At 49.0% G+C, this 13,485-nt stretch overlaps 1 protein-coding gene across 2 annotated transcripts in view; it reads right to left on the bottom strand.

Annotated features, from left to right (window-relative positions):
• The window catches only part of PANK4 (pantothenate kinase 4 (inactive)), a 54,635-nt gene that overhangs the window by 19,128 nt on the left and 22,022 nt on the right, over window positions 1-13,485 (bottom strand). For both annotated transcript variants that reach the window (XM_063145190.1, XM_063145189.1), the window contains 7 exons: window positions 12,816-12,897; window positions 11,763-11,863; window positions 10,474-10,629; window positions 8,957-9,069; window positions 5,940-6,027; window positions 3,493-3,644; window positions 1,545-1,600 (listed from right to left, as the gene is read on the bottom strand). In XM_063145190.1, coding sequence (XP_063001260.1) covers window positions 1,545-1,600; window positions 3,493-3,644; window positions 5,940-6,027; window positions 8,957-9,069; window positions 10,474-10,629; window positions 11,763-11,863; window positions 12,816-12,897 — 748 coding nt within the window. The remainder of the gene's footprint in view (window positions 1-1,544; window positions 1,601-3,492; window positions 3,645-5,939; window positions 6,028-8,956; window positions 9,070-10,473; window positions 10,630-11,762; window positions 11,864-12,815; window positions 12,898-13,485) is intronic.

The raw sequence follows: 13,485 nt of genomic DNA, 5'->3' as shown, positions 1-13,485 counted from the left end.
ATGGATGAGTGAGGCAGTTGCGGCTTGCTCAAAATAGCATGTTGGAAAGACGACCTAAAGTTGCAACACGCGCTCTTGGTGTGGGGGCAGTCTGAGCTCTTCCAAGACCACAAAGGCACGGCAAAGAGCCGGCAGAACTTGACTGAGATTCTGGTCCAGCAGGCAAAAAGGGTGGGCAAAACTAGTTGCGGTTCGCGACTGACCTACCTGCAAGAGCCCTAGCCAAACGCTTAACAAAGCATACAAGTCCTCACGCACACAGTTAAAAAGAAAATGCAGCCTATCCGAAACATCCATTTTAAATTTACAAAAAAAGGTAAGCAGCCTCTAACAGAGAAGGTAAAGAAAAATCTATAGATCGAAGCATAGGAAACCGCCTTATAGAGAGTCAGACCCCATCAGTATCGTCTATCCCAATTAGCAGGGGCTTTTCAAGACTTCCCCAGCCTAGCTGAAGATGCTGGGGATTGAACCTGCGACTTTCCGCCTGCAAAGCTTGCGTTCTACACCGAGCTCTATCCTCTCCAGGAAAGAAGGAAAGGAACCTCTCTTGCCAGCACTGAGTCATTACTGACTCTTGGAGGGATGCCAGCTTTCGCTGACGTTTTCTTGGCAGGCCTTATAGCGGGGTGGTTTGCCGTTGCCTTCCCTGGCCGTGATTCCCTTTCCCCCAGGTAGCTGGGTACTCATTTTACCGACCTCGGGAGGATGGAAGGCTGAGTCGACCCGAGCCGGCTGCCTGAAACCAGCTTCCGCTGGGATTGAACTCAGGCCGTGGGGAGAGTTTCAGCTGCAGAAACTGCTGCTTTACCGCTCTGCGCCACACGAGGCTCTTCTATCCTCTCCACAGGCAGCCAATTGGGGAAAAACAAGTTAATGTTTTGGAATCCCTAGAGAACATCCAACAGGTTTCGTTTCTCCAAACATTTGGGCTTTGCAACACCAGGAGTTTTGGTCACCTAAATTGGCTGGAAGACTCAGCTGATGAAAGGTGAGCCAGGAAAAGGTGTTCCAATATGGCGGAAGTGGAAGGAGAGTTTCATGCAGGGCCCAGAACTATGGATGATGGAGCGGTGGCACCAACAGCGACTGTGTTCTCAAACACCTGCATGGAAGAGCGTCCCAAGAGGGTTGCGTCCCAAGGCTCACATCTCAGTTTGCCCACAATGATGGGTCACCCTTTGCCCAGAACTATGGATGATGGAGCGGTGGCACCAACAGCGACCGTGTTCTCAAACACCTGCATGGAAGAACATCCCAAGAGGGTTGTGTCCCAAGGCTCACATCTCAGTTTGCCCACAATGATGGGTCACCCTTTGCCCAGAACTATGGATGATGGAACGGTGGCACCAACAGCGACCGTGTTCTCAAACACCTGCATGGAAGAGCGTCCCAAGAGGGTTGCGTCCCAAGGCTCACATCTCAGTTTGCCCACAATTATGGGTCACCCTTTGTCAGCAGCTGCAGCCTCGTCCCATGGCACCCTTCCTGAGATGCATAGCTCTCCCAGCAGCATGCCAAAAAGAAGGATTCCCACCCAATACCTTGCAATTTCTCCTTGGCTTCTTCAAATCCAAACTGCGGCTCTGTTTCGAGAACGCTGGTGTCAGGAGGAGGAGGGGGGGAAGGAAAAACAGGAACGCTGTTAGATCCTACAGAGGTGCATTGTTCAAACAGCACTGCAGCTGTACAAACACGTACTACCCATCCGGATTTTCTTTTTAATATATATCTCAACAGCTGGCTCCAAAAGGGAACAGTAGATGTACTGTACTCAGTAGGGCAGGCGTTCACATTTCGGAGCAGAAAGGAAGAGCACTTTTGCAAGGAAACGGGTCGACATGCAGATGAAACTGCCTTTGTTCAGCCCACTATGGCCTAATCATAGACTCACAGAATAGCAGAGTTGGAAGGGGCCTACAAGGCCATTGAGTCCAACCCCCTGCTCAATGTAGGAATCCACCCTAAAGCATCCCTGACAGATGGTTGTCCAGCTGCCTCTTGAAGGCCTCTAGTGTGGGAGAGCCCACCACCTCCCTAGGTAACTGATTCCATTGTCGTACTGCTCTAACAGTCAGGAATTTTTTCCTGATGTCCAGCTGGAATCTGGCTTCCTTTAACTTGAGCCCTTTATTCCGTGTCCTGCACTCTGGGAGGATCGAGAAGAGATCCTGGCCCTCCTCTGTGTGACAACAGAGGGACAATCTGGGCTGGCAGCAGCTCTCTGGGGTCTGGGGCAGAGGCCTGGCCTATCTGGTCCTTCTGAGTTGAAATGCTAAGGACAGAGGCCAAGACCTTGTGCATGCAAAGCAGGCAATCGCCCAGTGAATTATGCTCCCTCCCTTTAGTATCACGCAAGAATGAGATTTGACAAGAAACCAGGAACGGCAACTTAGCCCCCCTGCCCTGCCCTGTGGACATTCACAGCGGGAGCGAGAGAGTTACAGAAAGTCACAGCTTTGGAGAAAGAGCCTGAGGAGCAGGAGAGAAGACGGCCTCTGGGATCGGGACAGAATGATAGCCTAGGGCAGCCTTCCATAACCCAGATCTGCCAAGAAGTTTTGGACTACAGATTACATCAGACCGAGCCAGCATGGCCAATGGCCGGGGTGATGGGGGTTGTAGTCCAAAATATCTGGCGGGAACCAGGCTGAGGAAGACTGGCCTAGAAGATGGACGTTGCCCCTGAGAGGCCAGTGGTCTGTTCAAAGTGTGGAATACAGATGGCCCCACCTAGAAGCACCAGTCACCCCACAGTTAGAGAGGACGCATCACTGGCCTCGCCTGAACTAGTTCAGCCATCCCGATGAACCCATTTCCCACTCGTCGTATCCGAAACCGAACACACAGTAAGTTCTTTATTAATCTTATAAGGAGGAACTAGAAACGTTAAACTGAAAATATAAAACTCTATCTATTGGGTTGCAGCCAATGCAAGTCCTGCTTAGAGTAGACCTACTGAAATGAATAGGGCTTAGGTTAGACCAACATTCGTGACAACCCATTGCTAATAACTGCATTTAGAGTCTTTGTGAGATTGATACAAACATCAGAAAAGGAACCCGCCTTCCCTATTTAATCATGGATGATGTTGAATTTGCTGCACACCAACACGATTACTGGAACAAAACCAACAAGCATTTGCAAGATGGCAAAGCATGAGCCATTAGTGCACATGCTATGAGAAACAGATGGGACATTTAGGGAGCAATTCTATGTCCCCCAACCACCGTCTGAGGGGAAACAGGATTGTTCAGTTTCTGGGCTCCAAGGTCAGAAACGGGGCTCTGACCTCGTAGCCGAGGAACTGTGTTTCCTGCCCCCAGCCCTCGTAGGCAGTGCGGTTCTGACCACATCTCCGTGCTTGGAAACAAGAGCACGGAGAAGGGGAAAGGGGGCATTCCCCAGGGTAGGCTGCCCCAGCTTCCTTCCCTCTCCCTCCAAAGCACTAGATGGGCCTTTAAAAAAAGTGCAAAGAACTTTAACACCTACTCTGAGACTGCTTTTGCTCCCCAGTCAAACACATTCCCTGCAAGAAGTCCTTTCACCAGAGCAAACTGCCTCTCCTCCCAGCCTAAAGAATCCAAGGATTCGATTACACTCTGATAACATTTTAGTGCGATGCCGTTTTCTTTCTGCTTCACCTGTGAGAGAAAAGAGACACAAGACAGTGTGTTCAGAGCGAAAGGGAAGAAACGGACTCCTTTATCACCACCATTACTCCCCAAGATCACCTCTCCAAATTTTCGCCTTTAGTTTATGGCTTCCAATGGGACAATCAATCATGATTAAGGTTAGTAAGAAAATCTCAGAGAAACTTCTCTCAGGATGATTTCTTTAAATTGCTACAAATGCAGACAGGGGAATTGTCAATGGCTACTAGTCATCAAGGCTATATACTACCTCCAGGATCAGAGGCAGCAGGCTCTGAATACCAGCTGCCGGGGAACACAAGTGAGAGGATGCTTTTGCACTCATGTCCCATCATGGGCTTCCCAGGCACATCAGGTGGACCACTGCAGAAAGCAGGATGCTGGACTAGATAGGCGCCTGGTCTGATCTAGAAGGGCTCTTATTTATGTTTGCATTTATAGAGCACAAAGGCAAGTTCTTCTCTACAAAGCAGCAATGTATCTTTGATGCCAAAATTCAAATCCCTGTGAGCTGGATACCATTTGTCCCATATACCTGTACGTTTTAATCATAGAATAGCAGATTTCGAAGGGGCCTACAAGGCCATCTAGTCCAACCCCCTGCTCAATGCAGGAATCCACCCTAAAGCATCCCCGACAGATGCTTGTCCAGCTGCCTCTTGAAGGCCTCTAGTGTGGGAGAGCCCACCACCTCCCTAGGTAACTGATTCCATTGTCGCACTGCTCTAACAGTCAGGAAGTTTTTCCTGATGTCCAGCTGGAAACTGGCTTCCTTTAACTTGAGCCCATTATTCTGTGTCCTGCACTCTGGGAGGATCGAGAAGAGATCCTGGCCCTCCTCTGTGTGACAACCTTTTAAGTATTTGAAGAGGGCTATCATGTCTCCCCTCAATCTTCTCTTCTCCAGGCTAAACATGCCCAGTTCTTTCAGTCTCTCTTCATAGGGCTTAAAACCTGTCAATGGAGTTTCATAGCTGAGGGAGAGGATCCTGTTTCCAGCAGTAAGTACAGAGCCAGGGTAGATCTGGGTGTCCCTAACGTAGTTCCTAATAGTCAGGCTAAATCCTTAAGAGGTTTGAAGGTCCAGATCTTTGAACAATACAGAATTTGTGGTTGTATTTTAGATTTCATTAGGTTCGATGTAGGTAGAATCTGCCTTCTCCTGTAGTTTGCGAAATAAACAGTTTGTTCAGCTTTCAGCTCAGCAGCGGTTACACGAGGTTTCCATCAAGCAGCAAATAATACACCAAGACAGAGATATGTTGAGACTGGCCCTGTTTCGTTCTGACAACCATGTCAGAGGACCCTGGCTGAGTTCTGAAGAACCATGTATCGAGTTCTACATGCCCAAGTCAGCATGTGTCTTACAAACTGCTCCAGTCCCACCTTTAAAATCAAATTCATGGTATGTTGTGGAGGTCTGCTCTTGAGAGGGAAAAAGAAGTCCGACTGGGATCATTCAAACCCTTAAGTAGACCTTTTAAGGTATTTGGATCTCAGCCCTTACATCAGTGGTTCTCAACCTTCCTAATGCCGCGACCCTTTAATACAGTTCCTCATGTTGTGGTGACCCCCAACCATAAAATTATTTTCGTTCTTCTCTACACGATCCATTGTCATGGGATGGTTTGCTAATAATGAAAATAATACGTAACAATAGCTTTAATAATACAAAAGATGATACATGACATAGTTCAGTCAATACAGTTTCCTAAGACCATCGGAAATATGTGCTTTCCGATGGTCTTAGGCGACCCCTGTGAAAGGGTCATTCGACCCCCAAAGGGGTCCTGACCCACAGGTTGAGAACCGCTGCCTTACATTGAGTGGATCCATTGAAAAGAAATGTCGAAAGATGGAAAAGCAGCTTTCATGCCATCAAACTGATAAAGGATTCCCCCCCCCCCTTTCAACATGCAATGGAAACATCTGAGCCTCTTTGGGTGTTTATGACAACACTGTAGTTCAGTATTAAGCAGCATTCAGACTGAAAGCGCACCGCCGTCAGGAAACGCAATGCAAACGACACATGACGGCTTGTGTAACATTTCCCCGGATGCCCTCACCCCAACAGAAACAGAGTCTAGGTACATGCAACCTCTTTTGTGCATATTAACTCCACTCTTGTGACCTTGCCTTTCCGTCTTGTACTGATGGAAAGCTATTCAGGGCAGGAACCTGCCATGGTAATTTCATATAAAGATATAACGCTGTTACTGATGAGAACAAGAAGATCTCAAAATCAATGCTGCTGGCGCACAGCAGGAAAGTTGAACATACACTTACCTTGGAATAGGGATCTGGGAAGTTGAACTCATTCAAACAGTGTTCTCTTGTATCCAGCAAACTCCTAACTGTTAAGGTGCCATAGGCACTGCAAGAGAGCAAAGGGGAGCGCATAAGTCAGCTGCCCCAAGGGGGAAAAGGAGCTGTAGCTGTCCACTACCTTGGCCCAATTCTACTCTCACAGGATAATTAATTGCAAAATCTGCTATACTACTTAACGGTGGTTTCCCACCTCATATCGCTGTCACTGCAGAGGCCACCAGTGAGGGAGGAAGCAGCAGCCAGGCACCTCTCCACCGTGCCTGGGTCCAGCTCCAGCTGAGAGCCCCCTCCCTCCTGCCACCAACTGTCTCTGGAGAGGCCACCAGTGAGGGAGGAAGCAGCAGCCAGGCACCTCTCCATCGTGCCTGGGTCCAGCTCCAGCTGAGAGCCCCCCTCCCTCCTGCCACCAACTGTCTCTGCAGAGGCCACCAGTGAGGGAGGAAGCAGCAGCCAGGCACCTCTCCACCGTGCCTGGGTCCAGCTCCAGCTGAGAGCCCCCTCCCTCCTGCTACCAACTGTCTCTGCAGAGGCCACCAGTGAGGGAGGAAGCAGCAGCCAGGCACCTCTCCATCGTGCCTGGGTCCAGCTCCAGCTGAGAGCCCCCTCCCTCCTGCTGTCACCTGTAACTGCTGAACTTTCCAACTAAACTGCTGAACTTTCCTTTCCCCCCTCCTCCTCCTCCCTCCCAATCCCCTTTCCTTTTGTGTCATGTCTTTTAGATTGTAAGCCTGTGGGCAGGGACTGTCAAGAAATACTTTTGTAAGCCGCCGTGAGAGCCTTTTTTGGCTGAATGGCGGCATAAAAATCCTTAAATAAATAAAAAAAAATAATAAAAAAATATCTGTCACTACTACAGAAGTTCAGATACGATGCATAGAGTAAGAGAATGATGCATCCCTCTCCAAATGAAGGAAGTTTATCAGACTGAAAGGAATGATTGAAATTCCTTTAAAACATGCAGCTAAAGGTTTATAGTTTAGGTGTGTGAGAATGCATAGGGGAGTGTGTGTGTGGCTCAGTTCAGACAACATACTCCTCAACAGTGGTTTTATATCACCATTGAGAAATGTGTTGTCTGGCCGGAAAACTCCATGCAACAGTGGAGATTTTTTGGAAAACACTCCATGCAGAATATCCACACTCTGCAGAGGAGAGTTCCTGCACAACTGTTGTGTTAACCGTTGTGTGGTGGGCTCTGTGGAGTCTGTTGCTTTTATTTACTTAGACATTTGCATCCCACCCTATATCACAAAGATCTCAGGGTGGCATAGAGATAAAATCATACAACCAATATAAAAGAATAAATATACACAGCGAAAAACAAATTAAACCATTAATAAGCTAAAACCAGTACAGATTTAAAAACAGTAAAACCAATTAAAACAATTACCCAGATGAATGTGAAACCAAGATTTTTAAAGATGTGTTGATTTGTTGGACTAATGTTGTTTCTCGCCTCGATCCAAAGGGAGAGGTGGGTAATAAATCAATAAATTAATTATTATTAATAATAATAATTAAAACTACGCTGCACTGAGTTGACTTTTCCCACTGGCTACAAAGGGTTCCCTGGCAAGAGCGGCGAAAGGAGCAAGTACCGCTTTAGGAGAGGCGCCGGGATTGTTGGTTTTTTGGCAACAATGGTTGATGGGATACCATTGGGAGGACCAAGGAAGGAGAGAGGGCAGAGGAACGGTCAATTAAACATTGCGGTCAATTTTACTCAACTCCACGGGAGTCCACAGTCACACAACGGTGGAGTTAGAGCATGTTGCGTGGGGAGAACCCCCTAGGAACTCAACTGTCAAGTGAAGTTTTCCCACTGAGTTGACTAACGTGTTGTCTGAACTGAGCCTGTGTGTGTGTGTGAGAGAGAGAGAGAGACAGACAGACAGAGAATGTCCACATGTGAAGTGTAGGATAGCTGTACCCACTTTAGTTTTAACCCTGCCCACTTTTTTCCTTTTGTTTTTGCCAAGGTAGCATCTGTAGCATGCAGTTCCAAACCCACGGTTTAGGACCATGCAACTCCTTCAAACTCAAAGACACAGACACACATGCACGAGATGTGAAATGAAGTATTACAGCACAGGCCTGGAGAGCTACATTGACAGAAAACTGTCTGAGGGAAGCAGGTCTTTGCTGTTATCTTCCTCCCAGTTAATTGACCATTGTTCAACTGTAAACATATCCTGCTAGACTTCCAGTGACTAACACGGAATCCACACCAGGGCAGACTAACTCAGCAGATAGAGGGGATTAAAGGTGTGGATTCAGGATACAAGCAGGGTGATCAAAGGGGTTTCGGCTGAGAGGGAGGGGGGAAGAAGGAGCAGGGATTTTGCTACTTAAACTCTGTGTATGCTCAATAAAGTCACTTGGGTCACCTCAACCCTCAGAGTGCGTGAGTATTTACTACAGTGAAAAGAAAAGATAAGCAAAGGGTTAGAAAAAAGCAGCTAACCATTTTTTGGTGTGTTTGTGTGTGTGTGTGTTTAAAGGAGGAGGATGTGATACGGGTTTGTTTTGTATGTTAGGTGAATAAAAACAATCCAGTTAGCAGAAGAAAAGCCCTTAAGCAAAGACGTTAGACTTAAAACTTTTTGGTTTTGCTTCCTTGGAAGTGACCTAACTGGACCCTGTTTTGGGAGCCTGGAAGCCAGCGATGGCGGCTGTTAAGCAGTAACTCCATGACTGCTCTCTTATCTTCTGGAACATGAACGTGGAAGAGATCAGAACTAACAACCGTGTAAAGCACACTGCTCGCTTGAGATAACTACTAAACCACAACAGTAGCAATTCATGCAACATTTTACGTTTGCAATCTACAAAACTGGCCCCACAAATGGAATCCATTCTAGATGTGACCGCGGGAGGAGGCTCACATACACCCAGAAGTGTTTCAGGTGCTCACAGCCTTGGCAGGAGGCACCAGATTCCAGCCACGCCCCTCGCTGTTGCCATCCCCGACTTACAAAGGCTGCTGCCTCAGCGTCTGAAGCTTATCCCAGTACTTCTGTCGGAATTTCTCCGCTCGCTCAGCTGCGTCAATAGAGTCTGGCTGGCTGGCCGCAGCACGCTTTGCAACCTGGCAAAGGGACAAGGAAGCAGAGGGGGTGATGCCGAAGACGTGATTCTGCACTCCCAACTCCGAGTGGCTTCATTGAGAACAGAGACAAAAGCGTGAGAGGCAGGGAGGCACAGAGAACGTAAGAACCGGGGCCCTCGCGGACAGCAAAGCTGCTGGATTCGGTTAGAACAGTTCCTCTGGCTTAAGAGAGCAGCTGCCCCCCCCCACCAAAAAAATCCCCCAGACTCAAGATGCCAGGAAGAGATCACTGAGAATTATAAAGACTTAATTTATTCCTCTCCAAAGGTCCACAAATGCTGGTTTAGCTTACCAGCTAGCCTCTATTTCCATTTAACGTCAACCCCTTCCAACATGTGCAGAGGGCTTGTGACAGGGGGGAAGTGTTCCCTTATTTGCACTGGTTCGAGAAAAAGAAAACAGCAGGGAGGGATCGTAGCTCAGTGGCCAAGCACATGCTTTGCAATCAAGAGGTCCTGGGTTCAGCCCCCAGCATCCCCGGGTGGGGCTGGGAATGACCGTTGTCTGAACACCTAGAGAGTTGGGACAAAGAGTACTGAGACAGATGGGCGACTGGTGGGTCTTGATATAAAGCAGCTTCATAAAAGGAGCCCTGCTGCCGGATCATAGAATCATAGAAGCATAGAATAGCAGAGTTGGAAGGGGCCTACAAGGCCATCGAGTCCAACCCCTTGCTCAATGCAGGAATCCACCTTAAAGCATCCCTGACAGATGGTTGTCGAGCTGCCTTTTGAAGGACTCAAGTGTGGGAGAGCCCACCACCGCCCTAGGTAACTGATTCCATTGTCGTACTGCTCTAACAGTCAGGAAGTTTTTCCTGATGTCCAGCTGGAATCTGGCTTCCTTTAACTTGAGCCCGTTATTCCGTGTCCTGCACTCTGGGAGGATCAGAGTGCAGAGACCAAAAGTCTGTCTTCGCCCAGCAACTTGCCCTCTCCCCCACCCCAGATGCCTTCCTAAGTCTGTATGTCGCTTCTTACTCTCTCCAAACCGCGGTGCAAGGGAGAACTCAGAGGAAGGAATGGGGGAATGGGGGAATAGGAATCCTCCTACATAGGAGGAATAGGAATCCTCCCTATGTGCTCCAGAAAGCACGGGACATTTGCCTCTTCAGAACAAGGGTCTGGCTTTCTCTTCTCTGCCACCCTTCATAGTAGCTTCCAAACATGGAAATCGCAGACATACATCACAAGCAGGTGCCAAGAGAGGCACGAAAGAAGTGCCTTCCTACTCCACACGATCCTAAAAATACGCTTAAGTACAAGATTTAAGAACGAGCCACTGAATATCCAAAAATGCTCTTGTAGAACCAGCAAAGTCCCACAGAGACTCTGTGGCCCCTCCTAAACCTAGGCAGAGATGCGTTTTATGAGTAGTCCTTACCCCATCCAAGGCCTCCTCAAAGCACGAGAGCCAATATTTCCTGGCCATGGCATCATCGGTGAGGTCCACCGTGTCAGGGATATAAGCGGAGGGGTCCTTCAGCAAAGGAAGGTTCACAAGCGGCCGCTCCAAGCGATCCATTTCCAGCATGTCAAACTGGGAAGGAAGAGGAAGATTGTGAGGAGGAGCACAGGAAGAACAGGCCAGACGTTCACCCTGTGCAAATCATTGAAACATGGAATCATAGAATAGTAGAATTGGAAGGGGCCTATAAGGCCATCAATTCCAACCCCCTGCTCAATGCAGGAATCTACCTTAAATTATCCCTGACAGAGGGCTGTCCAGCTGCCTCTTGAAGGCCTCTAGTGTGGGAGAGCCAACAACCTCCCTAGGTAACTGGTTCCATTGTCGTACTGCTCTAACAGTCAGGAAGTTTTTCCTGATGTCCAGCCGGAATCTGACTTCCTGTAACTTGGGCCTGTTATTCCGTGTCCTGCACTCTGGGAGGATCGAGAAGAGATCCTGGCCCTCCTCTGTGTGACAACCTTTTAAGTATTTGAAGAGTGCTCTCATGTCTCCCCTCCATCTTCTCATCTCCAGCCTAAACATGCCCAGTTCTTTCAGTCTCTCTTCATAGGGCTTTGTTTCCCTGCCTGCTGGGCCCAGGGATAACTTGGAAAAAGCACTATGCTTTAAACACCTTAACTGACCCTAGCACAACGACACGACCACCTGGAAGCCCTGAGTAGAGGAGTCAAAGGATGAACCAGCCCTAAGAGAGGAGCCTTAGAAAAGAGGGGCATTTCAGCATACAAAATCCTTTTACAGGATCTAAACACACATGCACACATAGTGCACAAATCTATATTCAGAGGTGCGGGGGGATGACGAATACTGGGACGGGCAACATCTGTGGGCGTGCGGCTCTGCTGGGCACCTTCTCCTTGCAAGTCCTGCTTCTCACGGCTGCACGGGGACAGGGGATACAGCGCCCCCCTAAAATTCCTCCTGGGGTATGCATGTGACTCCATGGGCCACTGTTGCTCACCCCTGGATTAAGAGCTGAAAAGGGCTCTTCCTTCAACCCCATATGCGCAAGGAACTGCACAGGAGCCAAGATCTTTGAAAGAAAAGTGCTGCGTGAGTTTTATAGCGCCTGAAAGGGGCACTCCTGCTTTTAGCGCCTGCCGGGGCTTGCAAAAACAAACGTTGGGTTGCAATACACGCCAGGGGGTGACGTCCAGGTCAGTGGGCCGAAAGCTAGGCAGCCCTGTCCTACAGGGACTCACTGTGCCACTCCTTTCTCGCTGCATGGGGCAGATATCAGGCGATGTGCTCATGAGCCCAGAACTGCTGGCATAGTTTTCTCCCCAGCTGTACAGATTCGGATCTAGGAAGAGAAGGGACAGGAGGCATAAACTGAAAGCAGGAACATATAGAAGAAGGGCTCCTCACAAGTGCCAAATGCCAGGCAGAGTTCCCCCCCCCAAAAAAAAAAATAAAAAGGTCAGCAAATGAGCCAGACGTTTCAGGCAAATCGATTCAGTTTTCCCATAACGGACACGTTTATTTCCGGATGGAAAACGGCACGCGACACAAAACCCCAAGCTGAACGGAGTCAACGGCGCAAGGAGGCCGGCACTGACCCTTGGCAGCGTTAAAGCTGCGACGTGGGGTGAACTGGGATCGCTCCTGACAAGCGTCTGGAAGCTTTTGCTCACTGTCTGGCTGCCAGAGATGCCAGACACAGCGGCTTCCCCATTGTGTAACTGCTTGAGAGCTCACCCAGCTAGCAATTGTTAAGTATGGTGAATCAGATCGGGGAAGGAGGGGAAGAGAGCAAAGAGGGTGAACGGCGACTGAACCCACCCATTCTCCAAAAGAAGGTACAGGCATGGGTGACATGTCCTTGGGGTGGGGGGGACAAGCAAAAGGGAGCCTTTGCATAGGCAGACAACCAAACTGGCAATCCTATGTGCTGTTGGCAGACTACCCCAGTCACCACCGGGCCTTGTTAGGGGGGGGAGAGGTCATGGCTGGAGGCCCAGCGGCTCCACCGCTCCGTCTTTCCATGCAGAGGCAAAATCAGCAACGTCTGGCACAAGCGCGTAGGTCGAAGAGCTGGCCAAAGCCTTTAAAACCCACCCGAGTAAATGGAGTGAAAAAATTGGGAATTCTGTGCCCAGAAATCTAATAAGATCATTTGCGGGGGGGGGGGAGGAGGGAGGGAGAGAACGTGGCTTACTTCTTTTCTACCAGGGGGTGGGAAACACAGACTCCCTGCAGGTCCCTGAACGTTTCAGAACACTGCAGTTACAAAACGTAGTCGTTGCTGTACTTACTGTCTTGTTCGGCTCCTTTTAAAAATGCCCCAATGGCGCCCAGGTAGCCTTCGTGTCTCAGGAACAAGGCCTGAACCTCCCCCTGCCACAATATGAAACACTGTGTTTGGATGGCCCCTGATGGCTAGCATCTCTTTTGCATGGCTACATTCACAGTTCTAAGAGGGCAAGGACAGAAAATATGCGTAACACGGGCATCACGCGGAAAGACCTTGTTGCATGCCAACATAATGAACTCTGCGAGGCTATAAGTACAAGCGGCTGAAATGGGCTTTCGGCGTCCTCCGCTTACATCCAGGGTGAAAGGGGAACGCAGGGGGAAGTATTGCAGGGGATACGTTAAAGAGCCCAAAAAACACTGGCGAGGACACTGAACCCCTCTCCCTAATTCCTCCCGGATCAGCCATTTCTGCCTGGAAAGGCAAAGGACAGAGCACGTCACTACCAACGTGTCCTTCCCATTGCGTTTTGAACCATTTTGGGCCCATCCCCAGAGAAAAACCCTGCTGCACTATTAATCCACATTGGCTGGACTCTTCCTTTAACAAACCTGAGAGAGGTATAGCAGAAGAGCACACATGGGCAGTAGAATAGTTGCGGGGATAAATATATGTTTGTACTGATGGTGGGGGGCGCTTAGACGTCTTCAAGAGTCTGAGAATCCCTGGGG

Source organism: Elgaria multicarinata, chromosome 20 (genome assembly GCF_023053635.1).
Source record: "Elgaria multicarinata webbii isolate HBS135686 ecotype San Diego chromosome 20, rElgMul1.1.pri, whole genome shotgun sequence".
NCBI lineage: Eukaryota > Metazoa > Chordata > Lepidosauria > Squamata > Anguidae > Elgaria > Elgaria multicarinata.
The sequence above is the reverse complement of the archived record's forward strand: the minus strand, read 5'-3'. Positions and strand labels throughout refer to the sequence as shown.